This window comes from Zalophus californianus, chromosome 1, assembly GCF_009762305.2.
Source record: "Zalophus californianus isolate mZalCal1 chromosome 1, mZalCal1.pri.v2, whole genome shotgun sequence".
Taxonomy (NCBI): Eukaryota; Metazoa; Chordata; class Mammalia; order Carnivora; family Otariidae; genus Zalophus; species Zalophus californianus.
In genome coordinates this window covers 215,585,800-215,613,780 of record NC_045595.1, presented here as the reverse complement: position 1 = coordinate 215,613,780, position 27,981 = coordinate 215,585,800, and the positions used below count along the sequence as shown (strand labels likewise).

The window sequence follows — 27,981 nt, the reverse complement described above, 5'->3', positions numbered from 1 at the left end:
GGTTCTAAATGAAGAAATGAATGCACGTTTCTTTTATACTTTCACAAAACAGTCAGGTTCCACTTGTGTAATTTTGCCCCCGAGTGTGTGTCACTCCTGTGGCCCCACAGGGCAGCAGTGACCAGCAGGCCCTCAGTTTGGTGGAGTCCCTGGTCCTCAGGGCCTGAAAGGGAAGGTCCATCTGCCGTTCACATGGTGTCTCTGTGCTCTGGAGAATTCCTTGGGTGCCACCCGGCTGCTGGGCCTCCAGTATCATCAGAAGAGGCCTCTGCTCAGAGGCTGGAGCCTGGTTCCGGTGTGCCGGCTCAGCTCCTCGAGAACCTGCTTCTCCTTCTGGTACATCTGAAACAAAGGAGTGGAAACCAACTTGGACGCCCCCCAACAGCCTGGCCCAGGGGTGTCCCAGAGCCCGTGTCCATGGCTGTGGCATGAGGATCTCGGCCATGTGGCCTCCCAAAGCCAAAGTGCAGGACCTGGTTCTGCTCACCTTCACCCAGCACTGTGCACATGGAATGCCTATGAAGTTAAGGGTGGGACCAGCAGAGGACTGGGGTCCAGGGGCCCAAGGAGTGGTCTTGGGTAAAGGAAGAAGAGACCCTGTCTGGGGCTGTAGGAGAACAGGCCAGACACGTCAGCTGGGCCAAGAGTCCATGGGAGGGGGATGCGTGAGGACAGCCCCTCCTGGGGGAAAGAGTGGTCAGTGCCTGGGGAAGGTGGATGGGGAAGCCCTGGGAGGGCTGGGGTCCCTGCTGGAGGTGACATCATGGGCTTTCTATGAGATGCTGCCAGAGGGGGGCTCGGGGGCCACAGCAGGGTCAGCCTCTCACTTGGACGGGAAGCTGAGCCATGGTGTCCCTGGTGGGGATCCAGCCTGAGATGGGCTGGATGTGGGGACAACTGTATCAAGGACTTTTTTGCTAATTGAAAAAAAATTTGTATGCCTTCCAGAGAGTCTGATGATTTAATTACAAATATAATTTGAGTTTATTAAATACAATATGATGCATATACCAACATACACCCTTATAAATGGGGTAAATATTGTCATTTCTCAGGGAAACAAATGGCTAAATAACTTTAGCCTGTAGGTCTCTATCAGATGCTTGCATGTTCCGAATCCTGTTCCCACCTGATAAATATCATCACAATTTCTCTTGTAAAGGTTTTTTGACTTTAAGCCATTAGAATTTTATAGAATTTAGAGAATCCAGGCTCTCTACTCAGCCCTTCCTTTCAACAACGAATAAGTGATATAGTTAGTAACCTTTGGGGATCCCAATATTTTAAACAAACAATGTTAGTCTTTTTGTTTTGTTTCGATAAAACAGGCGTTTATAAAATCCTTAATTTACTGCTTTTCCACCCCTAGGCCCCCCCCCATTTTGGTTTTTGTACTTGACTGCAGGGACAGCTCAGGCCGCCCTGGTTCCTGGGCACCTGGTGCACAGGGCACTGCACCCTCTGTGCTGGAGGACTGGAGGACAGCTCCTACCTTCTGCCACTCAGCCTCTGTGCTGTGTGTGAAGCCCAGCAGGTGACAGAGCCCATGGGTGGCAGTCACCTGTCAGAACAATTAAAAAGCTGTCTCAGGAACTGATCATGGCCAATCCCCGACCCAGGGGTTGGGGAGTGTGGGGGGGGGGAGGGGGAGGAGGAGGGAAGGAAGGCAGGGAGAAGTCAGCCCATGCAGGGTGGGAGGTTAGGAACCTAGGGGTAGGTGGGGGGTACCCGGGGCTGAAAAGGTGCCTGCGTGCAGGTGGGGGCGAGGAGAAGGTCCCAGGCCTGGTGGGCTGGCCCTCCACTGCCGGTAGTGGGATCTCTGGGAGGCGGAGGTTGAAGCAGATACGCACAACAGCCCCACAGGGGTGCACCGCTGCCAGCCACAGAGATCCCAGAGCTAAAGCCCATGCTGAGCAATCCTGCCTAGGCCAGGGCTCCTGCCACGCTCAAGAGGAAAGCACAGCCTCCTCCTCCCAGAAAGTCCCACTGTGGCCCAAGGAAGCAGGCCCCGTTGCCTGCTCATCATGGCTCTCCCTGGGAAGCTCTGCTTCAAGTCACAAAGAAGCACCAGGATCCCCTAAACTTAGTTCAGGGTGTGGCTGTTTGGTCAAAGGAAAACACTTCAGTAGAATCCACAGGAAAGTTAAGATACAATCGCTTTTCGGAACACCCCTCCCCCTTTTGCCGTCAGGTTGAGGAGAGACAGATCTGGAAGGTCCTGGAGGCTACTGTTCTGTAAGGAGCCTACTCAGCAGATCTGAGTTAGCTGAACACAGCTTGCTGAGCTCCAGGGGTGAAAGCTAAAGACAAGGCGCTTCTGGGAGCTCCTGACCTGTCTCCTGTCCTCTGCCCTCACCCGACATTGCTGGGGGCAAGCAGGCCCATGGCCTGGGCTCGCTCGCTCGCTCTCTCTGTGGGATGATGAGAGCAGGTCCTTGCTGCCCCTGCTGGTAGGTCTCCCTCCCCCGATAACCCCGGTCCTTCCTGAGAGACAGCTGGAGGCAGGCGTCCCCTCCCCGCCCTCTCTTCAGGGCCTGTTGTTTCAGCGCCGACTCACAGTAAGGACGTCATAGTAGTCCTCGTCCCCTTCGCACTGCTGGAAGATACACTCCACGCCTAGGAAGATGTCCCCCAAATTGTAGTCATCTTGAAAATCAGGCTGGGGAAGTTCCCCCGCTTTTATATTCTGGAAATGAGGAAATACAGATTTGGAGAACATGACCTCAGGAACCAATCTGACGGCAGGCCTACAGACTTCATTCTGGAAGATTCCTACTCAGTAGTCCCAGGGCAGGTGAGGGGTGGGGGGACCACAGCAGAGCCACTCTTTACAGGTGACCTAAGACAAACGAGGTGCTTTCCTCTGTCTCTTTCACCTTTTCAGTGCATGATCACACAGATCCACACTGGTACAATTTTATATTTCTGTTCTGTTATTTTGTCCTAAGCAGTCTTCCACATTTTCCCACATAAAACAAAAGAAACAACCAGTCCATTCATCTGAGAGCTGTTCACACTAAGCTAGTCCTGCAGACGGATATTTAGGGTACCAACGTGTTTCCTCCCTATTAGAAAAAAATACCAAGTGAACACTTAAGACGCTCATACTAGAACATCCTCCTTCCTCAGCGGTAACACTAATGGATCACATAGTGCACGCATGTCTCTCGTGCTCTTCAAGAGTACTGCCGAATATGCACTAGCAATGTGGGAAGCCTTGAGCCATGTGCATCATGGAGGTGGTAACCTAATCACTATCTTAAATTGTTTTTCAGTGTTATTTTTCATTTTCAGTGAAAAAATTCAGGGTTATTTAAAAATTTCGACCATGCATATTTGTTACCGAATCACACTTAAAATTCCAAAAGCAGGGGCGCCTCGCTGGCTCAGTGGGTGGCGCATGTGACTCTTGATCTTGGGGTTGTGACTTTGAGCCCACGCTGGGTGTAGAGATGACTTAAAAATAAATAAAAGATCTTAAAAAAAATTGCAGAGGCTCTGTACTTCGGTTTAACTCACTGACATCATTAGGAGGGCTGGGGGACCCAGCTGCCTTTTCTCCTCGGGCGATGCTTGTGGGTCAAAGGGGCTTTCCTGCTGTACTCTACTTATGTGTATATTTTAAAGTCTTCAAAATGAAACTTAGGGCGCCTGGGTGGCTCAGTTGGTTGAGCAACTGCCTTCGGCTCAGGTCATGATCCTGGAGTCCCGGGATCGAGTCCCGCATCGGGCTCCCTGCTCAGCAGGGAGTCTGCTTCTCCCCCTGACCCTCTTCCCTCTCGTGCTCTCTCTCTCTCTCATTCTCTCTCTCTCAAATAAATAAATAAAAAAATTAAAAAAAATGAAACTTAAAAATCAGAATGTTTACACCAGAACGTAGGCCAGACAAGAGAATACTTTTTACCTCATGAAATGGAAAGGAAAGCACATCAGTTGGGATGTTTTTCCCTCTGTAGACGCTGTTGATGTGCTGAATACTCCTGTTGTCGACGCAGACGATCCCCAGGTCGAACTTCTGCACCCCGAGCACGCGCCTCACGATCTCCATCCTCTTGCGAAGGCGCCCCCTCCTGACGGGCACAGCGCGCTGCAGATTTCTGAGCACCAGACTCATCGCAGAAGAGCGACGCGGCGCTTTGAAACGTGGAAACGAGCCTGTGCTCAACGTTTAAGAAAAATCAGTTGTAGAAAGTGGTAATGCATTCTGTAAAAAGTGGGAAATTAAGGCCTGTAGCGAGGAGGGGGCCGTCGGTGGGGGGGCAGGGTGCGCAGGTGGAGAAAGCACAACAGGGTGAGCGGCGGCGTGGGGGGTGAGGGTGTGTGTGGGAGGGGTGGGCTGCGGGGAGTGGGTGCTGGGGGCGTGTGGGCGGAGGGGGAGGGGTGGGCTGCGGGGAGTGGGTGCTGGGGGCGTGTGGGCGGAGGGGGAGGGGGGGGCTGCGGGGAGTGGGTGCTGGGGGCGTGTGGGCGGAGGGGGAGGGGGGGGCTGCGGGGAGTGGGTGCTGGGGGCGTGTGGGCGGAGGGGAGGGGTGGGCTGCGGGGAGTGGGTGCTGGGGGCGTGTGGGCGGAGCGGGAGGGGTGGGCTGCGGGGAGTGGGTGCTGGGGGCGTGTGGGCGGAGGGGGAGGGGTGGGCTGCGGGGAGTGGGTGCTGGGGGCGTGTGGGCGGAGGGGCGGGGTGGGCTGCGGGGAGTGGGTGCTGGGGGCGGGTGGGCGGAGCGGGAGGGGTGGGCTGCGGGGAGTGGGTGCTGGGGGCGTGTGGGCGGAGCGGGAGGGGTGGGCTGCGGGGAGTGGGTGCTGGGGGCGTGTGGGCGGAGCGGGAGGGGTGGGCTGCGGGGAGTGGGTGCTGGGGGCGTGTGGGCGGAGGGGAGGGGTGGGCTGCGGGGAGTGGGTGCTGGGGGCGTGTGGGCGGAGCGGGAGGGGTGGGCTGCGGGGAGTGGGTGCTGGGGGCGTGTGGGCGGAGCGGGAGGGGTGGGCTGCGGGGAGTCGGTGCTGGGGGCGTGTGGGCGGAGGGGAGCGCGGGAGAGGAGGCGGTGGGATGCGAGAGGGTGGGCGGGAGGCGTAAGGCCGCAGAGCGTGAGTCCCGGCGGGGGGCCGCTCAGCGCGAGCACCGAGGCTCCGGGCAGCACGCGGGGTGCGAAGGGCGCCCAGCTGCCGCGGGCGGAAGTCGCGAGCTCACGTCCCGGGGCCGAAGCCCGCGGATCCCGCCCGGATCCCGCCCGGATCCCGCGCGCCGGAAGCCCCGCGGCGGCGGTCCGGCGGGCGAGCGGAACCCGAGCGTGGCGGAGCCGGGGTGGGGCGGAGCCGCGCGGACGGACCGGAAGTGGGTCCGCTGCGTTTTCTGCCCGCGGCGCTCAGCGAAGGGTCGGCTCCCGCGCGGCTGTCTGTGCCGCGACGTCTCCAGCCGAGCGCCGACGGGGCCCCGGGGCGGCGGCGGGCGGCGGCGGGCGGCGGGCCCCCGAGTCCCTGAGCCGGACGGTGAGCGCGGCGCAGGGCCCGGCCTGGGCGGAGGCCGCTTCCTTCCCCCGCGCCGTCCCCTGCCCCGCCGCCGCGCAGGTGTCGTCACTGGCGCGGGCCTGGGCCGCGGGCGGGTCTCGGCGGGGTGCGCGGCCCCCGGGGCCCCGCCCTCCCTCCCTCCCTCCCTCCCCCCCTCCCTCCCTCCCTCCCCCCCTCCCTCCCCTGGTCAGGGGGCCGCCCCTCTGCGGGGGCGCTCGGTTCTTGCGCCAGTTCAGGGGTCTTCTCCGGTACAGCCGCGCAGTGTACTTCTCTACCGGGGCTCTGGTTCCCGGGAGACAAGGAGGAAACGCTGACGGACGCCTGGCTGGCTCAGTGGGTGGAGCCTGGGACTCTCGGTCTCGGGGTGAGTTCGAGCCCCTGCTGGGCGTAGGGATTGCTAGGAAGGATAAACCTTAAGAGAAAGAAAAAGGAGGACACACTGAAACACTAATGTTCTTAACAGCGTTACATTGTAGTTTTCTGGCTACGGAGATTGAAGGCTGGACAAACTCCTCTCTTTGAAAGTGTGACTGCATTAATTTTCTCATGGATCCTTGAGGTTTCTCGTGCCATTTACCAATTAAGTAAAATAATTTCAATTTTTTTCTTAGTCTAAAGGATGACGCTTTAAGCCTGCGGTAACAAAGTAATTTAATCTTCCACCCTCTACCCTAGGCACCCCCCCCAAAACACCCCACTGGCTCTCAGAAGATAATACCTAGCCCTTTGGTTTCCCTGGAGTGTGACATGCGATTACAAATTCTCTTCTTAGTCTTCAGCAGGACGTGACCGTGATGATCTGAATTTTTGTCTTCCAGCTTTACCGTGAGGATGAGGGGGAGCTCCCTCGCTGAACAGACTCTTTAAGAAGACTACTTGTATGCACGTAGAATTTACTGCCTTTCATCAGAAGATGAACCCCACTAATCCTTTTAGTGGGCAGCAGCCTGGGGTTTTCCCAGCATCTACCAGTGGTTCCATAGGAACATTTCAGGCTAAGCCACCATTTCGATTTGGTCAGCCTTCTCCTTTTGGTCAAAATAATACGTTATCTGGGAAAACCTCAGGATTTTCACAGGTAGCCAGCTTTCCTACATCTTCTGGAGTAAGTCCTTCTTCCTCAGCACAAACATTAGGATTCTCCCAAACCTCAAATGTTGGACTCTTTTCTGGACTTGAACACACTCCAGCTTTTGTAGCTGCCTCTGGGTCTTCAAGTTCATGTGTGCCTGCAAACCCAGGATTTAGTTTTAAATCACCCAATTTTGGGGCTTTCCCAAGTACTTCTACGTTTGGACCAGAAACTGGGGAAATAGCAAGCTCTGGTTTTGGGAAAACAGAGTTTAGCTTTAAGCCTCTGGAAAATTCCGTGTTTAGACCAATATTTGGGGCTGAATCTGAGCCAGAGAAAACTCAGAGCCCAATTACTTCTGGATTTTTCACATTTTCTCACCCAATTAGTAGTGGGCCTGGAGGACTGGCTCCATTTTCTTTTCCTCAGGTGACAAGCAGTTCAGCTGCCAATTCAAACTTTACCTTTTCAAAACCAGTCAATAGTAATAATTCATCATCTGCCTTTACCTCTGCTTTGTCAAACCAAAATGAGGAAGAGAAGAGGGCCTCTAAGTCACTATTTGGAAGTTCTAATAGTAGCTTCACTAACTTCCCCATATCTTCAGGGCCTCTGGGTGAACCATTCCCAGTTAGCAAAACAGGTGTGAGACAAGGATGTGAAGAACGTGTTTCCCAAATGGAGCCACTTCCCAGCCTCATGAAAGGACTGAAAAGGAAGGAGGACCAGGATCGCTCCCCAAGGAGACATGGCCATGATGTAGCCGAAGACTTGGATGCTCCGTCGAGGGGAGATCATCCTCCAGATAAACGACCTGTCCGCCTGAATCGACCCCGGGGAGGCACCTTGTTTGGTCGAACGATACAAGATGTCTTCAAAAGCAATAAAGAAGTAGGTCGTCTGGGCAATAAGGAATCTAAAAAGGATATGGGCTGTGCCGAATCTGGGGAAAATGACCACATGGCCATCCCAGGAGGGAGTCAGTCTGTCTTGGCACCTTCCCGGCTCCCCGGTGTGAATAAAGAGGAAGAAACTGAAAGTAGAGATAAAAAAGAAGGTGAGCCCTCTATATGTGCACCATCCAGTAAATGCTGCTGGCAGGTTCTTGGTAAATTTCCCTGGGTCTTAGTTTGATGTTGCTGGTAAATTTTCTGTAAACACTAGGAATTCTAACATACCAAGAGCATGTCCTACGTGAACATTTCCTTTGCTCTTGCATAGGTGGTGCCTCCTATATGAAATGTTACATCTGAGGGGCGACTGGCTGGCTCAGTTGGAAGAGCATGTGGCTCTTGATCTCAGGGTCATGAATTGGAGCCCCACATTGGATGTGGAGATTACTTAAAAATAAATAAATACATAAACTTTGAAATGTTCTATCTGATGCATTTTTTTAAAGATTTGTTTAAGAGAGAGCGCACACGAGTAGGGGGAGGGGCAGAAGGAGAAGGAGAGAATCGCAAGCAGGCTAACTCCCCGCTGAGCTCAGAGCCTGATACGGGCCCCATCTCACCACCCTGAGATCATGACGACCCGAGATCAAGAGTTGGCTGCTTAACTGACTGAGCCACCTAGGCGCGCCATCTGATACATTTCTGTGCCCGTTCTCTGATCCCTAGATTCTCTAAGAGGAACACCTGGACGTCAAAGTAAAAGAAGCGAGAGCACAGACAGTCTTGGGGGCTTGTCTCCTGCTGAAATCACAGCAATCCAGTGTAAGAACATCCCTGACTGTCTCAATGACAGAACCATTCTGGAGAACCACTTCGGTAAAATTGCTAAAGTGCAGCGTATCTATACCAGGCGCAGCAAAAAGCTTGCAGTGGTGTATTTTTTTGATCATGTGAGTATTTCCAAGAAATTTAACGTGAGTGAAAAAAATTTGAATTTTGTCACTTTAAAACCTGTTTTTTATTTTTTATTTATTTATTTATTTATTTATTTAAAGATTTTATTTACTTGAGAGAGAGAGAATGAGAGACAGAGAGTACAAGAGGGAAGAGGGTCGGAGGGAGAAGCAGACTCCCCGCTGAGCAGGGAGCCCGATATGGGACTTGATCCCCGGACTCTAGGATCATGACCTGAGCCGAAGGCAGCCGCTTAACCAACTGAGCCACCCAGGCGCCCTAAAACCTATTTTTTAATCTATCAGTTATTTGCTAGAATTTGGGCAAGCATTCGAATATCTTATTCTTAACTTAGGCTGGAATAGCACTATTTATTTTGTAACTTGGAGTTATTCATGGAAAGCTTGCAGTGCCTACTGAATCAGTGTTCTAGAAATGCTGGGTGAGTGATTCCATGAGTCAGATTCCTCTGAAATGCATGGGAGTGGCTCTGTAATCACACAGCACTTTTTCCAAATTGAGTTTTCTTGTTTTATTTGGTCATAGTACATAGTCACTGTAAACATTCAAACAGTACAGACAAAGTAGAGGGCCCTTGTAGTCCCGTTCTCCAGAGATAACTGATGTTACTTGTTCGGTTTATCCACACACACATGCATAACACACTGGTTGGAGGGTGTGTGCATACGGGGGCCATTCACATGATGTGGCTTTATATCTTTATCGTTTTTCTGAATATTCTTGTGGGGAAAAATAAAGTTCTATAGAATTATAGAATAAAGTAGAAAGCATGTCATTATACTTTTTTTAAATGATAAAAGGATAGCCTGTTAATGTAGGAGAATAAAACAAATCTATGGGAGGGGTAATATCTTTGCAAGTATGTAGTCATGTTGGTTTTACACAAATGGGGTCACACCGCAGATGCTGTCTGGTAACCTTTCCAGGTAGCAATCTTCAGTATTTTCTGAAATCAATAAATAGCCTAGATTAGAATAAGATTGTTAAGTGCTACATGGCATTCTCTCCTGTTTACCTACTTGGCGGATTTTCTATTTGTGGACATTTTGTGTATGTATTTCTGATTGGCTTGTATCCTTTGTTTAAATTCCTGAAGTTCTGTGCCAAAATACATGCAATAGCCTTAGGGCTCTTGACGTTTATTCCTTTCTGTTAATTTTTTTTTCAATTCAGTGGCATTAATTACATTCACAATGTTGTACAACCATCACCACTGTCTATTTCCGGAGCTTTTTCATCATCCCAAATAGAAACTCTAACCACTAAGCAATATCTTCCAATTTTCTCCTTCCTTCAGCTCTTGGTGACCTCTAATCTACTTTCTGTCTCTATGAATTTGCCTATTCTAGAAGTTATTTTTAAGTGGAATCATATAGTATTTGTCCTGTTTATTTCGGTCAGCGTCATGTTTTCAATGTTTGTCCATGTGGTTGTACTTCATTCCTTTTATGGTTGAATAATATTCCATTGTATAGTATAATGTTCCAGTATATTACATGTTGTTTATTAATCTGTCAATGGACAGAGATTGTTTCTACTTTTTGGCTATTTTGAATAATACTGCCATGAATGTCGTGTGCAAATATCTCAACACCCTGCTTTTAATTCTGTTGGGTATATACTTAGGAGTGGAATTGCTGGCTCATATGCATTATTTTTTGTTTTTGTTTTTTAAGTTATTTGGCTGTTGAGATGTATTTGCACTTCTATCTGAATCCTAAAAAATATTTATGTAATAAATATGTAAATTGTCATTGTAAGCAGTTCATTGATACGTATAATGCTGAGGTTCCCTTATTACCCTCCTCTCACCCGTTACCCAGGAACAAACGCCATTACCCAGTATGGTGTGTATTTTTCTAGACGTTTTTGTAGGCACGTCTGTAGGTACACTAATAACGTAGTTGGTTTTGTGATAAATTGTATCCCCTGTGTATCATTGTCTTCCTTTTGTCTTCAAGTGTGACTTGGCAATCTTTCCATTACTGTTTGTGTAGTCAGATGGTGAGAGTCATCTCACCAAATGCCAACAAGGCCAAGCTATGGGTTCTATCCCAGTAAAGTCATTACTTTCAAAAAGGAGAAGAGCTAATCCACGCCTGTGAGATGGGTAAGGGAGGCGAGGACTGTGGCTGCCGTGTCTGGAGGCCGACTTTGTGGTCAGAACATGTAGGGGGCGGAGGCACCTCTATGGTGCAGAAGTTTGCTACTGCATTTGGTTTTAATCTCATTTCCTTTGGTGTCCTGATGTCCTCATACATTGTGTTGTGGACTGTTTTCTAGGTGTCTGCAGCCTTGGCTAGGAAGAAGGGGAAAGGCTTGCATAAAGACATGGCTATCTTTTGGCACAAGAAGAAAATAAGTGAGTTTGCAGTTATTCTTGGTGTAGTCTCCAGTTCTCTGTGTACCACACCCTCCGAGCTGTCGCCAGTGCCAGGGTGGGGCTGGCTGTCAGTGCATCCTCTGTCTCTGAGTGTTTCTGTGGGCTCCTCTGGAACGTCCTGTGACAATTAAGAGAGTATTACTTCTTCAAACACTGTAAAAAAGTCCACTATTAAGTGATTTGTGATTCATGAACTGTGCTTTTGTGTCCTCAGGTCCCAACAAGAAACCCTTTTCCGTGAAGGAGAAGAAGCCGGGTGACGGCGAAGCCACCCAGAGCCCTGAGGACACACCCTTTCAGCACTCTCCTCTTGGCAAGCCTGTGGTGAGGGCTGCAGCTGGCACCCTCCTGAGTAAAAGGTGCGGCCGGTCCTTCCTGTGGGTGCTTCGACTTCTGTGCACTTGGCAGCAGTCGTGCCAGAGCATGGCAGGGAAGTGGGTGATACGCCGACCCTTGAGCAGGGGGAATGGGGGACTGGGAGAGGGAGAGGAGGGCATGGTGGGAGGGCAAGGGGGAGACGGCTGGACAGAGCCCCTGGGCTTCTGGCTTGTCTCACTCAGTCCCGTGTCCCATGCGCTTGATGTGTATCAGTGTATAAGGAGGACTTTTTCCCTTAAGAGGTCTAACTGGCTATGATCAAGTGTTCCTCAAAGCTCCTTGTAGCAGTTTCCAGTATGACTTTCTGTAGATCCAGCTTATTACGGTGAGGCAGTCTCCCTCGGCCACACGGTAGCTGGGGAGCCAGGGGTCTAGCTCTCAGGTGGGAGTGGGCACATGGTGTGTGCTTCACATGGCCTCCCCATCTGAATGGAAATCGTTCCCAGAGCCCCCAACTTCCCGCATGACCCCACCTCCTCACAGCCTGCTTCTGTTTTATCCTTCAGGTATTTTGGTTAGTATATTGTTTCGTCACTTTTCATTTCACGGTTAGCACTTCAGTTGCTGATTTGTTTTGCTTTTTACTTTCCCACTCAGTCATATCTTCAACATTGGAGTTCACCAGATATCGAAAGCCAACTAGAAAATGGGGAAGCTCAGAGACATTGTTCATTTCTGTTTAGTACATCCTTCTACCAGAGTGAAGTGATGTATGAAAACATGTAGGCATGTGATTTCCTCATGGTGTTAAAGTGTGGTTTTTTGTTTTTTTTTTCAAATCCCAAGCTGAATTTCATTTTTTTGAGATACAGATCTATGGATATTCATTTCAGCTGTTCAAATGGGCTCATCTCATTCTTAAAAAGTATGGAATATTTTATTTTAGTCTCTTTTTTTTTAAGATTTTATTTTATTTTTGCGAGAGAGAGTGCAGGCGTGCTCGAGTGGTGGGGGGGCAGAAGGAGAAGCAGACCCCCCACTGAGCAGGGAGCCCAATGCAGGGCTTGATCCCAGGACCCCGGGATCATGACCTGAGCCGAAGGCATATGCCTAACCGACTGAGCCACCCAGGTGCCCAAAAAGTATGGAATATTTTAAAATCACAGTGAATGACAAGAGTATCACGTTTGTGCTCATCACTAGCATTGTCAGGGCTTGTCTCATGTCAGTATTGTAGTTTGTCAGTTTTGGAGGAGCAGAAAGTCTTGATTGGTGGAAGCATTCAGAAGTAGAAGTGATAGAAGCACCTGATGGATGCAAGGCCCTTGATGTGTTACTTTCTTTGTAGCTCTCCAGTGAAGAAGCCAAGTCTTCTAAAGACCCATCAGTTTGAGGGAGACCCTTTTGACTCGGGCTCCGAGGGCTCTGAGGGTCTCGGGCCATGTGTATCATCACTCAGCAGCCTGATAGGCACCGTGGCTGAGACTTCTGAGGAGAAGTACCGCCTGCTTGACCAGAGGGATAGGATCATGCGGCAAGGTATGGTGGGCGCACCTCAGCAGCGGTCCAGAGACCTGGCTAAGGTCATGATAAGGGAGCTGGGAGGAGGGTGCAGCCCCTGCCCATAGGGCTCCACTGTCATCGAGTCTCTGAGTCCTCCAATGCCCTGCATATAATCTTTCCTGTGTGCTGGTTTCCCAAGGGGATGGTAGACATGGATTATAATGTAGATATGTCTTTAATTTTATTTTTGGAAGAAAATCCATAAACTTGACCTAAATTAAACATTTTTATTTTATTTTTGTTTTTTTTAAAGATTTTATTTATTTACATGACAGAGAGAGACACAGCCTGAGAGGGAACACAAGCAGGGGGAGTGGGAGAGGGAGAAGGAGGCTTCCCCGCAGGGCAGGGAGCCTGATGTGAGGCTCGATCCCAGGACCCTGGGATCACGACCTGAGCTGAAGGCAGTTGCTTAACGACTGAGCCACCCAGGCGCCCCTAAATTAAACATTTTAAAGGGCCATTTTTAGACATTCAGAAAGCATATATTAAACAAAAATCCAAATGTTCAGTTTGACAGAAATCCCCACAAATAAAACTTAAATGTCGACCCAGGAGAAAAATCTGTAAGTCGTATCACTAAGGCCTGATTTTCCTGGTATAGAAAGTACTGTGGAAGTCATTGTGAAAAAGGCCAGCCCAATAGAGAAATGAGTAGGGGGTCAGAAGAGTTACAGAAAAGGAAGTATACCTGACCTTGACCAACACAAGGCTAGGGGTGCTGGCCCCCTTGCAGTCGAAAATCCACATATAACTTTTGACTCCTCAAAAACTTAACTGCTAATAGCCTACTGGTGACTTACTCATAACAGTCAGTTAACATATTTTGTGTGTTATATGTATCATATACTGCATTCCTACAATAAACTAAGCTAGAGAAAGTGTTATTAAAATGATAAGGAAGAGAAAATACATTTACAGGACTGTAAAAAATCTGTGTATGAGTGGACCTGCACATTTCAAACCTGTGTTGTTCCAGAGTCAGCTGTGTCATGAATTGGTTTTGACCATATGGAAAGGTGCTCACCCCATCACACACAGCAGTGCTAGTTACCCCCACAGAGGTGGCCTCTCCCGTTACACCGTGATGCTGCATCCTTGAGCCGGCTGTGGACAGCTGCACCCTATGGTAGAGGGCAGGTTGGCAGTATCTTTCAGCCTTAGGAAAGCCTGTGCCTTTGACCCAGCATCCCACATCCAGAAGTGTGTGTGTGTGTGTGTGTGTGTGTGTGTGCACACGTGTGTGTTCCACATACAAGGTTGTTTTTGGTGACAAAGATTGGGAATTGATTGTCCACATAGCAAGATTCTAAACAGTCTGAAAGAAGACTGGGATTTCTTTATGGAAAAAAATGAAGATTTATTGTGAAGTAGAAAATCATAGTGTGGGAGTATGTAGTATGCTACCTTTTGTGTATAAATAAGGGGGTAAGTGTGCGTGTCCATATGTACGTGAGTGTACCTGCCTGTGGGTACATAAAGTAGTCCTGGAGGTATGAAAAGATTTGTTCACGTTGTCTCAGAGAGGGGAGCAAGGTGGGGGGGGTCTATTTTGAAATTTTTATACCTTTGGAATATAACCCATGTGAATATATTACCTATTCAAAAAATAAGTATTCTGTTAACTTTAGAAAAAAAAATATGTGCAATGACCACACATAAAAGGAGAAAGTATTTGTGCTTTTTTTTTTGCAAAGTTTTTTTTTTTTTTAAAGATTTATTTATTTGAGAGAGCGAGAGAGAGAAATGGAGAAGGGGGAACAGCAGAGGGAGAGAGAGAAGCAGACACCCCACTGAGCAGGGAGCCTGACTTGGGGCTTGATCCCGGGCTCTGGGATCATGACTTGAGCTGAAGGCAGACACTTAACTGACTGAGCCATTCAGGCACCCCTGCAAAGTTTTTTTTAAATGAAATTTAGCTGTGGGAGTTTCCTCTTTTTAGAAGCTGTGAATAAGTGGAATAATCACAGTGCTTCCTTAACATGGTAATAAAAGCTGCTGTCATACATTATGTCATTGAAATGGTGATTTTTATATTCCAAATAAATTAGTAGGTATTGACATTTTTCAAGATAAAAATAAGGTGTGTGTATTTTGAGCTTGAAGTTGTAATCCATCTCATTTAAAAGATACTTTTGTAACTGTTTAATTCTGTGGGAAGTAAGAGTAGTATATTCAGGACCCAGGTTCTCTTAGGTCTTCTCTTAGGTGATTCCTATTCTATCAACAACAGGATGAGATAGAAGCGATGAAGTACTGAGTTTTAGAGTGCTAGTATGTTTGGAATATTTACAGTTAGCAAATTGATCTTTTTAACAAACATACTGCAGCATGACTGTTTATCGTTCAGGCCGCCATGGAGCCATGCACAGAGATGGGTGCCCCCCAGCTGCATCGTGCAGTGCAGACCTGTGGCTTTTGAGAGGGGACGAGGCCTCTGGGTGCCCTGGTACCTGACGTGATAGGCCATGCTTCCCTTTCTCTAGACCCAGCGCTTTACTTTGTCATTTGTGTGTGGCATTTGCCTTTAGTTTTATTTTTCCTTTTATTGTCATAGTAACTGTGATATGTTACTTTTTACTTGTCATTTAGCTCGGGTGAAAAGAACCGACCTGGACAAAGCGAGGACTTTCGTTGGGACGTGCCCAGATATGTGTCCTGAAAAGGAGCGGTACATGCGGGAGACCCGGAGCCAGCTGAGCGTGTTTGAAGTGGTCCCAGGGACTGACCAGGTGGAGCCCCGTGTCCTTGTGGGGTTCCTCTCTAGGCCGCTGTCCGTAATTAATCTTCAGGGTGGAGGTGGTCTATAAAGGAGGGGGGGGGCTTATTCTTTTATAATTTTGGGACATATTGATCCTTGATTTGGGCATTTCCCTTTTTAGAGGGTGGCAGGGATTTAGAGGGTGGCTACTATTAACATTCATATTAAATTGTACTGTGAGGTGTGTACTAAATAATCTCGTATAGGATAACTGGACCCCAAGGTGCTCTAAGGTATAGCTGTAGATATAGATTTGTTTCATAGATAAAAGTTTCTTTTCATTTCTGTTTTCTTTTCACAATTTTCTTCCTATCCTTTTCTGTGTTTGTGTTTTGCACGGTTGAGATGCTCTAGATGCAATTCTGAATGCTTTTCATTTAAAATAGTATCAAATTTTCTTTTCTGATAAACTCTGTCAGCATTTTTTAAATGACAGCCTATTATTTGATTAGGTAGCTCTGTCAAAACTTCCCATTTTGCAATCACTAGATATTTAAATTTCATTAATAATTCTGTTGGGCGTATTGTGTATAACAAGTCTGAGGTATGTAGATTATTTCCTTTTGATAGATCCTAAGAATTAAGTTACTGCATCAAAGGGTGTGACCTTTTTCAGGTTCCTGAACATGTGTGTGCCAATGCATATTCCCAATTGTTCCCTGGGAAATCTGCATCATTTTAGATCCTTTTTCCTCTTTGTTAATTTTGCTTACGGACTTCTCTCTTGGTTGGTGGGGGTTTTTTGTTGTTATTGTTTTTTTTAAAGATCTTATTTTTAACTAACGTCTATACCCAATGTGGGGCTTGAACTTATAACCCTTAGATCGACAGTCACATGCTCCATGGATTGAGCCAGCTGAGTGCCCCTTGGGTGGTGGTTTTAAGTTGCCCTTGCCCAGTGTGGGGTCCCCAGCTGGGCAGGAGTGTCACAGCAGAGGCTCCTGCCTTAGGAGACGGTCATGCTGGCTTACAGTGGAGGCCCAGGGCTCAGTCCTGTGGACGTCTGGTCTTCTGCCCTTGGCCACATGTCTTCAGCCTCCTTTTGCAGGTGGGACAGCTCCAGGCCTATGCCCTGCGAGGCTCCTGCTGCTGTCTCCATTTCCTTTGTAGTCTGTGTGGCCTTAACTTCGGTGTTTGAGTGTGGCTGAGGTCTGTTACAGTGCTTCAGAGTCCTTTACCTGTCACACCTCTGCCCTTGGAAGCGTGCAGGTATAGCTCTGCTTACATTCCTTCTTCTTTTTTTTAATTTTTAAGTTATCTCTGCACCCAGTGTGGGGCTGGAACTCACAACCCTGAGATCAAGAGTTTCACACTCCACTGACTGAGCCAGCCAGGCGCCCCCACTCATGTTACTTCTGCTTCTTTGTTCCTTGTTGTGTTTGCCAAAAACAAGTTTCTTGTTTGTTTTTGAATTTTGATCATTATCTTCAAACAAATTTTACATTTTAAAATTGTGTTCTGTAGTATTGATCTTGTATGAGTATGTGGGTGATTTTCCTCCTCATTTTAAGGCACAGCTGTGGGGAGGCCGGCCCAGCACCTGACACCCGGCTCTTTGCCCTGACTGTGTGTCCCCAGGTGGACCATGCGGCAGCTGTGAAGGAGTACAGCCGCTCTTCCGCTGACCAGGAAGAGCCCCTCCCGCATGAGCTGCGGCCCTCAGCGGTGCTCAGCAGGACCATGGACTACCTGGTGACTCAGGTCATGGACCAGAAGGAGGGCAGCCTGCGGGACTGGTATGACTTCGTGTGGAACCGCACACGGGGCATACGGAAGGTATCAGCCACTTCTGATCAGAAAATTAGAAAATGCATGTGAATCCCCAAGTTGAAGCAAGATTTCTTTTCATTTTACTCAGTTATATTTCATCCGTGTAAAAAAAAAAAAACTATTATTTAAAATCATTACAAAGTCCTGTTAAAATGTGCTTCATGGGCTTTGTTTGAAATTGACATACGGGAAATTCAGGTAATCACGATTCTTCTAATAGTTTGTTCCCAGTGCGTGGAAATACATGCGTGTAATCTGTGTGTATACAAGACACGTATATATGTAAGGGGTGTGTGTGTAATACTCCCTCTTGCTTGTGGCCAGGACATCACACAGCAGCACTTGTGTGACCCTGTGACGGTGTCCCTGATTGAGAAGTGTACCCGGTTCCATATCCATTGTGCCCACTTCATGTGTGAGGAGCCCATGTCCTCCTTTGATGCCAAGATCAATAATGAGAACATGACCAAGTGCCTTCAAAGTCTGAAGGAGATGTACCAGGACCTGAGAAACAAGGGTGTGTTCTGTGCCAGTGAAGCCGAGTTCCAGGGCTACAATGTTCTGCTCAATCTCAACAAGGGGGACATCCTAAGGTAAATTTTCAAATTTGGAAGCTAGCCTAAGCTATATGAAAAGGCAGGTTTTTTTTTTTTTTTTAAGACGTTATTTATTTGTATTTTTTAAGATTTTATTTATTTGTTAGAGAGTATGTATGCATGAGGGGCAGAGGGAGAGGGAGAAGCAGGGAGCCAGATGCGGGGCTCTCTTCTAGGGCCTTGAGATCACAACCTGAGCCAAAGGCAGCCGCTTAACCTACTGAGCCACCGAGGTGCCCCCCCCCTTTTTAAAAGATTTTATTTATTTAGAGAAAGCGTGCAAGTGGGGGGAGGGGCAGAGGGGAGAGAGAGAATCTCCAGCAGACTCCCCACTGAGTGGGGAGCCCAAATGGGGCTTGATCTCACGACCCTGAGATCACGACCTGAGCTGAAACCAAGAGTCAGAGGCTTGCTTAACCGACTGAGCCGCCCAGGCGCCCCAACAGGCATCTCTCTTGAGTGATTCAGTCAACTGTTTATTTACAAAGCAAAACAAAGTTAAATTTTGTTTTTTAGATGTCATCATCATCAAAAACAACTGGCAGTCATTTGGCATTAAAGTAATTCTTTGATAATCAATTCTTAAATTGATTTTTGCTTAAATTTGTTTATTTACCATCTAGAGAGCACCGTTGTTCCCAATCCAGCTCAACGGCGGCAACTTTGACGTTAGTGAACTGAGCAGAATGGCAGACGTCACCATTAAGTCCCTCTTTCTCAGTATGGTTAAAATTTAGTTTTTTTTTTTTTTAAATCACATCTATTTTCATGGACATTTTGTCTAATTAAAAATAAAATTGGGGGTGCCTGGGTGGCTCAGTCGATTAAGCATCTGACTCTCGATCTCAGCTTAGGTCTTGATCTCAGGGTTGTGAGTTCAAGCCCCCTGTTGGGCTCTGTGCTAGGCCTGGAGCCTACTTAAAAAAAAAGGCAAAAACAAAAAAAATTCTAACGATTTTGTCTCCTTTAATTAACAGAGAAGTACAACAGTTCCATCCTGCTGTTAGAAATTCCTCTGAAGTGAAATTTGCTGTTCAGGCCTTTGCTGCATTGAACAGTAATAATTTTGTGAGATTTTTCAAACTGGTCCAATTGGCGTCTTATCTGAATGCTTGTCTTTTACACTGTTACTTTAATCAGGTGAGTAATGTAGCTATACTTGAAGAATTGGAAGAAACCAGATTGTTACTTTTGGTATTTAAGTGCTTTTCTATTCCAGGAACATTTTAGTAGGTCCCAGGCTAACTCTCGTAAGCATTGCACCCCCACCCCCTGAGGGTGTTGCCGCATTACCTTGTGTCACAGGGGCTGGCTCCATGGACCGCTGGTGGAAAAAGCTGTATGATGGAAAATACTATTGTTAGGTTTAGATCGGAGAAATCTCTTTAGAATAATATGACTTGAGTTCACTATCATTTTCCTTGGAAACAAACCAAAAATCAAAAATTGCACATGCAAAGTCCCTGACTTAAAAATTCTTAAGTGTTATTAATCTGAATTTTTGGAGTGAACCTGATGATGCTGAATCCATTTCAATAAATATCTTAAGGGCCTACTCCTTGTTGAGTACTGTGCTGTACCTTGGGGTTTCAAACCTGGGGAAGACCCATGTCTTACCTGGTGCTTTACATAGGGTATGAATGCCTGGTCTCAGAATTCCCCAAGTCAGGTCTTCAGCCCTAGCCCCCTGACAGTGTATGCACTGTGCTGCCCCCCAGCTGCAAGGGGTCCTCTAGGTGGGGAGGAGGCCGCGGGGGTGGGGGTGTGTGGGGGGGTGCTCTTAGGACCTGGTCAGCTGGTTCTGTGACTCCAGGTTGTTTTTTTTCTTTGATCACACATCAGGTCTTTTGGTAAACGGTGACTAAGCCCACGGTCATAGCCCAGGCAGAGGGTCTTCTTCAGGCGTGTTCATTGTGTCTTATAATTGCCAATAGCACTGAAATTCTGGAACAAATGAAAAGATTTTTAACAACGTGCCATTTGGGGAACTCAGGACATTCAATAAATAAAACCAATAGCTAATATTTTCAGAATGATTATGTGATGTTCTTAGAATGTTGGCTATTTGTGCCTGTTTTAATAACTTGAAACAAAAAAGACATCTAAGTGCTTTAGAGAAACGCAGTGTTTGACATGGTCCCGTAGGCTTCCTTGCTCAGCTCCACCTGCTGTGATGCTTCCTGTCCCTCCAGCCCCAGCCCACTACTGCCTCAGGGCCTTTGCACTTGCTGTTCTCACTGCTGTTCTTTCTCCTCACAGAGCCATATGGTGCTCACCTTCTTCAGGTGTTGGCTTGGCTGCCACCTTCTCAGCAGAGCCCACCCTGCCTGCCTGCCCTCCTCTGCCTTCCTCTGGTGCACTGTCACTGTTAAATGTACTGTGTATTTCACAGGTTCAGTTTGTTCGTTGTTGGTCTCTCCCTAACACATCAGTTCTGGGGGCAGGGATTTTGCTTTGTTCATTGTTGCGTGCTGCACGTTAACAATGCCAGAAGAGAAGTAAATACTTGATAAATACTGTTGGAATTGAAGAACACTGCAAGAGGAAGCAAGGGTCACCGAGAGTCCTAGACCCACATAACATTTATCTGTTTTTCCTGTCTTCTTTTTTTAGAGTACTTGTTATGAATTTCATGCCATTTATGCATTTTTTCATGGCACTTTATCATCTCTGTGATAATTTCTAGTGCCACAGAGCTTTTTGTCAAGTGGATAGTGCACAGTTGACCTTCCACATGCCCTGCTGATGGATGACTTGTCTTCTAGGGTTTCTTTGTGTGTGTGTGTGTGTGTGTTTTAGATTTTATTTATTTGTCAGAGAGAGAGAGCGTGCGTGCACACACAAACTGGGGAAGTGGCAGGCAGAGGGAGAAGCAGGCTCCCCGCTGAACAAGGAGCCTGATGTGGGGACCCCGGGATCATGACCTGAGCCGAAGGCAGACGCTTAACCGACTGAGCCACCCAGGCGTCCCTAACCGTTCCTGTGTATGACTGTTTCACATGCATTTCTGGACATCTTCTGCTGAGCAAATCCCCTGGTGATTGCTAAGCTTGGGCCTCCTAGTACCAGATTGCTTTCCATAGGGACTGAGCAGCAGCAGGACCGTGTCCCCCACGGTGGCATTTTGTGGTCATGGAATGACTGGCTCCTTAACACTGCAGTGATTTAGCTTCTCTCTTCAGATCCGCAAAGATGCTCTCCGAGCGCTCAACATCGCGTACACTGTGAGCACGCAACGCTCCACTGTCTTTCCCCTGGATGGCGTGGTGCGCATGCTGCTGTTCAGAGACTGTGACGAGGCCACAGACTTCCTGAACTACTATGGTCTCACTGTCTCTGATGGGTAAGAACAGAGGGTGGCTGTGGGACCTCTCTCCCTTTTTTTTTTTTTCTCTTTTAATTCTGATAAAGGGCTGGGAAGTGCAGCTACGTGCCAGGCCCCAGAGAGGGCCCATTCTGCATGCTGCCTCCCTGGGGTGCAGGTGAACACAGCAAGGCTCAGAATGGCTGGGGAGCATCCCCAGATCAGACACTGCTCGTTAGCGGATTGGCGTTCAGACCTATTTCTTTGCAATTCTAAAATCAGTGCTTTTCACAAGATACGAAGAAAGTAAAGGTAAAGGTTAGGGTCTTCCTTATTCTTTCTCTCAAAGATGACTTCTGCTGGCCAGTGACCACCACTGCCGACCTGTGGTGGCCCAGACTGGCACTGGTGGGCCAGGCCAGGGGCTTCTGTGCTGCTTGGAGTCAGTGTTTTAAGAACCTGATGAAACTCACGGACCCTCTCCCCGTAAATGGCAGCATAACGTGCGCCATGTCTTGTTCCAAGTTGCTGTTTCTCTAGCCCTTCCCTCGTCTTCACTCCTCATTGCCAGCCCCTTCCTGTCTGCTTCCTGCAGGCCTGTCCTCACAGAAACATGCGGCTTTGGAATGAGATAGGAGCGTGCGGGTGTGTGCTGTTCCACGTAGGGCTGTGTACAAGTAGGCCAGGAGGCTCCCATGTCACAGGGCAACGTCCAGGCTGGCAGCTGTGGGTACTGTGGGCTGGGACACCAGATCAGCCTTTACTGCCTCCCTCTTCATTTACATGTGGTTGTGGGGTGATCTAGTGACGGGGACAGGGCTTCCAGCATTGTTGCTGGGCACTGAGAAGGTGATGGTTGGCTTCTCACCTGTGTAACGCTTCTCTGGGTTCTCTGTGGTCTGGGTATAGCTGTGTCGAGCTGAACCGGTCCTCGTTCCTGGAACCAGAGGGCTTATCCAAGGCCAGGAAGTCGGTGTTTATTACCAGGAAGCTGACTGTGTCGGTTGGGGAGATTGTGAATGGAGGGCCATTGCCCCCCATCCCTCGTCATACTCCCGTGTGCAGCTTCAACTCCCAGAACAAGTACATTGGGGAGAGCCTGGCTGCAGAGCTGCCTGTGGGCACCCAGAGACCCAGCTCGGACACAGTAGGTGAGAAGCTGCAGTTGCATGAGGGAAGTAGCATTGCTCCTCCAGGAAGCCTCTCTGGAGGTAGGAGCATCTGTTTTATTTTGTGGATGGGGGTGGGGCAGGTGGGTATTGGCTCAGTGCTCAGATATTTCTCCCCTCTCAAGAATGGCCTGAACGGCTCTTTGACGTCACGGTGCTTGGTTCCCACTGGTGAAGCACACACTGTCCCCTGTGACATTGCTCGGGAGGGTAGCCAGCCCTTAGGGTCACTGTGGGTGCCCGGGGCTTGTCTTAAGTGCCTGCACTTGCCTGTTCCCTTCCAGGTGGGGGGAAAGGAGAGGCATGTGAGGCAGAGGCAGATGGACCGCCGCCCGCTCTCCTCCAGCAGCCTCTTCCCACCCCTGCACCCACACCAGCTTCTCTGCCTCACCTCCCAGCACCAACCCCGAGCACAGCGCCTAGCCTCTTCCAGCCCCCTGTGCAGCCTGAATTGCTTCCTCCAAGGCCTGTACCTTTGTACTCTGATGCGGTAAGGAATCTTCCAGGTTAGGCTCGGAGGAGCCCGGGGTACAAGTGTCACCAGAGTGTCTGACGTCCAGTCTGACTGTTGTCTATAGATCGAACCCACAGAGATGGTTGCGTGTGTGGCTCTAAAATGTTCTGAGTGCCAGCTGGGGCGGGTCTCAGGACCCTGGCCGTGGAGGCTTAAGCCTTTGTCTTTCTGACAAGGTGCCTGGGGCTCCGAGCTTAGGGCTGCACCAGGCCACCTAGTTTGTTGCCTGTGTCTGCTTGAAAGGGCCACAGCTCAGACTTTGGAGAAGGCGTGGCAGGGTTTTTGTGGCCATAACGTGAGGGCTGAAGGAAGTCCTGTCTTGCCCTGAGTGCTCTGCAGACACGTGGGTCTCTGTGGACCACCCTCTGCCCTATGGATTGGGCTGTGTTGCCTGGTCTCCCACGAGAGGTCCAGGGAGAGGCCCTGCCTGCAGCCCTTCAACTGCGGGTGGCAGAGCTGGGGCTGACCCCGCAGGCTCAGTGCAGAGCCCCCATCTTTGTCACGGTCGTCAGGACAGCACTTCATTGCTTCCTGTCCCAGTGCCATCTTGCACCCCTGACTTTCTGCTCTGAGTGATGTTCAACACGGCTCACCTGAGAGAGCCAGTAGACGTGTTGACTAGGGACATGTGGGGCCCCAGGCAGCACTGTGTGCCCTCCGATGGGGTTGAACAAGGCCTGTCTACCACATAGGTTGTGGGATTGGGCTCGCCAACCCTGTTGCTTGGGCCGGTGCTGGGGCGTTAAGGAGGCCTGGAGGATCGTGAGAATGGCTAGAGAAGCTGACCGTGTTGGATGTGGTGTGGGGGGCAGCATGGAAGGGTGTTGAGCAGGCAGCAGGCTTGCCCTGTTCTTTCATGAAGCCTTCTCTCCATTCATTAGCGGGAAACCTTTCCAGAAGCAGCATAGCTGATTCCCAGATTCCCTCAGACAAGTGTCCACTGATGAGGTTGTGAAGGGATGTTTTTGCCCTGGGGCGGAGGGATGCTCCGTGACACCATCTCCAAAGTTCTAACCCTCCGTGAAGGTTTTCAGTACCCTTAGGCTGTAGGGCTAGATTGTTTGGTTTTAAGCTCAGTTTGGATTGAGGCAGTATTTCTCACTGCTGGCGCTCTGACCCCGATCTGTCCTCTCCTTAGGACCTGGCTCAGGTAGTAGATGAGCTCATCCAGGAGGTTCTTCAGAGGGACTGTGAGGAGGTTGGTGCCGCTGGGGCGGCCTTCGCAAACACAGCTCTGGGGTAAGTGCAGTGCCCTACCTGCTGTGAAGCTGTTTGCTCCCTGGGGCCGTTCCCCATCCCTCCGTGTTTCTTCTTATAGAGCTGCTCTCAGTCTTGGACAGGAGGTTGCAGCTGCCCATTTGTACAGGCTTAACTGTTGGTCCTGTCCTCTAGGTGGGTATGATTGTGTCGTGTTCCTGACCTTCTCTTTGTCATTGGCATGAAGTTTCTGTTTGTGTGTGCTTTTTTTTCTTTAAAGATTTTATTTATTTATTTGAGAGAGCGAGAATGAGAGAGAGAGCACATGAGAGGGGGGAGGGTTAGAGGGCGAAGCAGACTCCCCGCTGTGCAGGGAGCCCGATGTGGGACTCGATCCCGGGACTCCAGGATCATGACCTGAGCCGAAGGCAGTCGCTCCAAAGGCAGTCGCTTAACCAACTGAGCCACCCAGGCGCCCTGTGTGTGCTTTTTGAGCAATGTTAGGTTTATTAAAGTTGTAAATTAAAAACATGTTTTTCCTTAAACTTTGAACATGCCTTTAAAATATGGTAAAGTATAAAAATTTGTTTATTCTCTATTAAAAATCAAAAACACTTTATGTGATCTTGGATTAAATTTTACTTTATAAATTTAACAGATTAAATCCCTTTAAACATTTTACATGATTTGCATTTTATACCATGATGAAATTTCTTTAGAGATTTCAAACTACAGTTATAAATTTCATATCTGATTCTAACATTTTAAATAACTAGTCTTAATAAATTTAATAATCAGAATCTTTCTAAGACTTATTTAAAGTTAATTAAAGCTAATCGATTTAGTAAATCAGATTATTTTAAGGATTTCAAACATGTTTTAAAAATCCTATTACACATGAAATCACACACTGATTAAAAAGTATAATTTCACCTGTATAAATGTAGATGACTCTAAAGTCATCTTTTTATTAAAAAAAATCTTTTCAATAGGTTTGATTCATTTTCTTTTACTGGAGTCAGATACTTTCTGGTCGAACTAAAAATACAATTTCCATTGGCTTTATTTTATTGTGATAAAATGTGCATAACAAAATTAACCACCATATTTAAGCATACGACTCAGTGGCATTAAGTACATTAACAGTGTTGTGTATTCATCACCATTGTTTCTGGAACTTTTTCATCATCCCAAACAAACTATACCCGTTAAATAATAATGTCCCATTCTCCTCTTTCCTTAGCTCCTGGTAACTTCTATTCTACTTTCTGTCTTTATGAGTTTGCCTCTTTTAGTACCTCACATGAGCGATATCATAACAGTATTTGTCCTTTTTGTCTGGGTTTTTTTAGACACAAAAATGTCTTCAAGTTCATCTTGGTTATAGCCTATACTAGCATTTCATTCCTTTTTTATGGCTGAATAATACTCCATTAAAAGTATACAGTTGACCTTTGATCCACGTGGGGGGGTTAGGGGTGCTGACCCCCTGTGCAGTCGAAAATCCAAGTATAACTTTTGACTCCCTAAAATCTTAAGTAATTATAACCTATTGAAGCCTTGCTGATAGCAATTAATAGTCGATTAACACATATTGTTTATGTTATATGTATCATATACTGCATTCTTACAGTAAAGTAAGTTAGAGTGAAGGAAATGTTATTAAGAAAATCATAAGGAAGAGAAAATACACTTACGGTATTGTATGTGTGAGTGGACCTGTGCAGTTCAAACCCATGTTTTTCAGGGGAAACTGTATAAACGCATATACACATGTATATACACATTTTGTTTATTCATCTGTTGATGGGACACTTGGAGTTCCACCTTTTGACTATTGTGAATAATGCTGTTGTGAACATTGGTGTACAAATAACTATTTGAGTCTCTACTCTCAGTTCTTATGGGCATATGCCTAGGAGTGGAATTACTAGATCATATGATCTTTTTTTTAATTTTTGAAAAACTGCCAAACTGTTTTCCACAGTGGCTGCACCATTTTATATTCCCACCAGCAGTGCACAAGGGTTCCATTTTCTCTACATTCTTGCCAATGTACAGTATCATCTTCAAAAAAAAATTTTTTTTTAAAGGTTTTATTTATTTATTTGACAGAGAGCAAGTGCACAGGCAGGGGGAGCAGCAGGCAGAGGGAGAGGGAGAAGCAGGCTGCCTGCTGAGCAGGAAACTCAATGTGGGGCTTGATCCCGATCCCAGGACCCTGGGATCATGACCTGAGCCGAAGGCAGACGCTTCACCAACTGAGCCACCCAGGCGCCCTAAAATTTTCTTTATTGTAGTCATCATAAAGGGTGCAGAGTAGTATCTTGTAGTTTTGGTTTGCATTTCCCTAATGAGTAATGATGTTAAGCCTGTTTTCATGTGCTTATTTGCCTTTGTGTATGTCCTTTGCCCATTTTTGAATTGTTTTTTGTTGTTGAGTTTGTAGGAGTTCATTTATTTTCTGGATATTAATCCCTTTTCAGATACATGATTTCAAACATTTTTTCCTATTCTGTTTGGGAATGTCTTTTCTGTTTGGATTGTCTTTTTACTCTCTTGATAGTGTCCTGAGATGCACAGAAGTCTTAAATTTTATGTAGTCCATTTTATCTAATTGTTCTTTTGTTGCCTGTACTTTTGGTTTTATATTCAAGAAATTGCCAAATCCAATGTTATGAATATTTTCCTGTGTTTTCTTCTGAGAAAATTATAGTTTTAACTCTTAAGTTTAGATCTTTGTTCCATGTTGGTTTCATTTTCATATATGGTCCAACACCATTCTTTTGTATATATTCTTTGTATTTTGAAATGACTGTCTTTTCCTCTTTGAATGGTGTTGGCACCCTTGTTGGAAATCAACTGGTCATATATGTGAGGGTTTCTTTCTGGATTCTCTATTCTACTCTGTTGGTCCATATGTCTGTTTTTATGCCAGTACCACATTGTTTTGATTGTCATAGCTTTGTAGTAAGTTGTAGTAAGTTTTGAAATCACAAGGCATGAGTCCTTCAACTTTGTTTCTCTTTTTCGAGAATGTTCCACTATTTGGTGTCCCTTGAAATTCCATATGAAATTTTAGGATGAGTTTTTCTTTTTCTTTCTTTTTTTTTTTTTTTTGAGAGAGAGAGCGAGTGAGCGGGGGTGGGGGGCAGAGAGAGAATCTTAAGCAGGCTCCATGCCCAGCGCAGAGGCTGACCTGGGGCTGGATCTCACGACTCTGAGATCATGACCTGAGCCGAAATCAAGAGTTGGATGCTTAACCGACTGAGCCAGCCAGGCGCGCCTGGGATGAGTTTTTCTATTTCTACAGAAATGCTTCTGGGATTTTGATAGTGATTGCATTGAGTATGTAGATTGCTTTGGGTAGTTTTGACATCTTAACGTTAAGTCTTCCAGTCTAGGGACGCCTGGCTGGCTCAGTTGGTAGAGCATGTGACTCTCTTGATCTTGGAGTTGTGAATTTGAGCCCCATGTTGGGCGTAGATTTCTTAAAAAAAAAGTCTTCTCATCTATCTACAGTGGGCTCTCTTTCCATTTGTTTAGATCATCCTTTATTTCTTTTAGCAATGTTTTCTGCTTTTCATTGTATAGGTCTTTCATCTCCTTGGTTAAATTTGTTACTAATTGCTTTACTCTTTTCAATGCTATTTTAAATCAAATTGTTTACTTAATTTCACTTTTAGAATGTTCATTGCTAGCATGTAGAAATACGATTGATTTTTTTTTTAAAGATTTTTATTCATTTGAGAGAGAGAGCATGGGGGGGAGGTGCAGAGGGAGAAACAGACTCCCCACTGAGCAGATAGCCTGAGCACGGGGGCTCCGTCCCAAGACCCCGAGATCACGACCTGAGCCAAAGGCAGATGCCCAACCAACTGAGCCACCCAGGAACCGCCGTTTTTTTTGATCCTTACATTCCAATCTTGCTAAACTTGTTTATTAGTTCTAATAGGTTTTGAATGGATTTCTTAGA

At 47.4% G+C, this 27,981-nt stretch overlaps 2 protein-coding genes and 1 long non-coding RNA gene across 9 annotated transcripts in view; 1 reads left to right on the top strand and 2 right to left on the bottom strand.

Moving 5' to 3' along the window:
* Positions 1 to 52: 52 nt before the first annotated feature.
* On the bottom strand, positions 53 to 5,611 carry YBEY (ybeY metalloendoribonuclease). Of its 3 annotated transcripts, none has more exons than XM_027582192.2 (5): positions 5,313 to 5,611; positions 3,905 to 4,155; positions 2,558 to 2,686; positions 1,493 to 1,561; positions 53 to 342 (listed from the first exon to the last, which is right to left on the bottom strand). In XM_027582192.2, the coding sequence occupies exons 2-5, from the start codon at positions 4,112 to 4,114 to the stop codon at positions 256 to 258; spliced, it is 495 nt and encodes a 164-aa protein (XP_027437993.1). In that variant the 5' UTR covers positions 4,115 to 4,155; positions 5,313 to 5,611; the 3' UTR covers positions 53 to 255. The 3 variants fall into 3 exon arrangements, with proteins under 3 accessions (XP_027437993.1, XP_027437994.1, XP_035580516.1); XM_027582193.2 differs by lacking the exon at positions 5,313 to 5,611 and adding an exon at positions 5,106 to 5,255; XM_035724623.1 differs by lacking the exons at positions 1,493 to 1,561; positions 5,313 to 5,611 and having other exon boundaries at positions 3,905 to 4,149.
* LOC113916217 (minichromosome maintenance complex component 3 associated protein) overlaps positions 4,166 to 27,981 on the top strand; it is a 52,721-nt gene continuing 28,905 nt past the window's right edge. For 2 of the 4 annotated variants that reach the window (XM_027582191.2, XM_027582188.2), the window contains exons 1-14: positions 5,659 to 5,854; positions 6,309 to 7,619; positions 8,182 to 8,405; positions 10,714 to 10,792; positions 11,028 to 11,172; positions 12,480 to 12,670; positions 15,287 to 15,426; positions 17,034 to 17,231; positions 17,550 to 17,818; positions 18,799 to 18,961; positions 21,004 to 21,164; positions 22,035 to 22,276; positions 22,579 to 22,784; positions 23,947 to 24,047. In XM_027582191.2, coding sequence (XP_027437992.1) covers positions 6,371 to 7,619; positions 8,182 to 8,405; positions 10,714 to 10,792; positions 11,028 to 11,172; positions 12,480 to 12,670; positions 15,287 to 15,426; positions 17,034 to 17,231; positions 17,550 to 17,818; positions 18,799 to 18,961; positions 21,004 to 21,164; positions 22,035 to 22,276; positions 22,579 to 22,784; positions 23,947 to 24,047 — 3,368 coding nt within the window. In that variant the 5' untranslated portion in view covers positions 5,659 to 5,854; positions 6,309 to 6,370. Of the gene's footprint in view, positions 4,292 to 5,658; positions 5,855 to 6,308; positions 7,620 to 8,181; positions 8,406 to 10,713; positions 10,793 to 11,027; positions 11,173 to 12,479; positions 12,671 to 15,286; positions 15,427 to 17,033; positions 17,232 to 17,549; positions 17,819 to 18,798; positions 18,962 to 21,003; positions 21,165 to 22,034; positions 22,277 to 22,578; positions 22,785 to 23,946; positions 24,048 to 27,981 lie in introns of those variants that run through there. The other 2 variants (XM_027582190.1, XM_027582189.1) reach the window with 2 other exon arrangements.
* Positions 8,842 to 27,981, bottom strand: part of LOC113916220 — a 55,930-nt gene continuing 36,790 nt past the window's right edge. Inside the window, exons 3-5 of one of the 2 annotated variants that reach the window (XR_003517879.1) lie at positions 19,609 to 19,765; positions 19,115 to 19,158; positions 8,842 to 9,376 (exon numbers count right to left, since the gene is read on the bottom strand). This is a non-coding gene — a long non-coding RNA (uncharacterized LOC113916220). Of the gene's footprint in view, positions 9,377 to 18,968; positions 19,159 to 19,608; positions 19,766 to 27,981 lie in introns of those variants that run through there. The other variant, XR_003517878.1, reaches the window with a different exon arrangement.

Coding starts and splice junctions, on each gene's coding strand:
- YBEY (XM_027582192.2), bottom strand. CDS start 4,114: ATGAGTCTGGTGCTCAGAAATCTGCAGCGCGCTGTGCCCGTCAGGAGG. Junction 1,562..2,557: donor ACTACTATGACGTCCTTACT/GTGAGTCGGCGC, acceptor TTGTTCTGACAG/GTGACTGCCACCCATGGGCT. Junction 343..1,492: donor CAGAGGCTGAGTGGCAGAAG/GTAGGAGCTGTC, acceptor CCTTTGTTTCAG/ATGTACCAGAAGGAGAAGCA.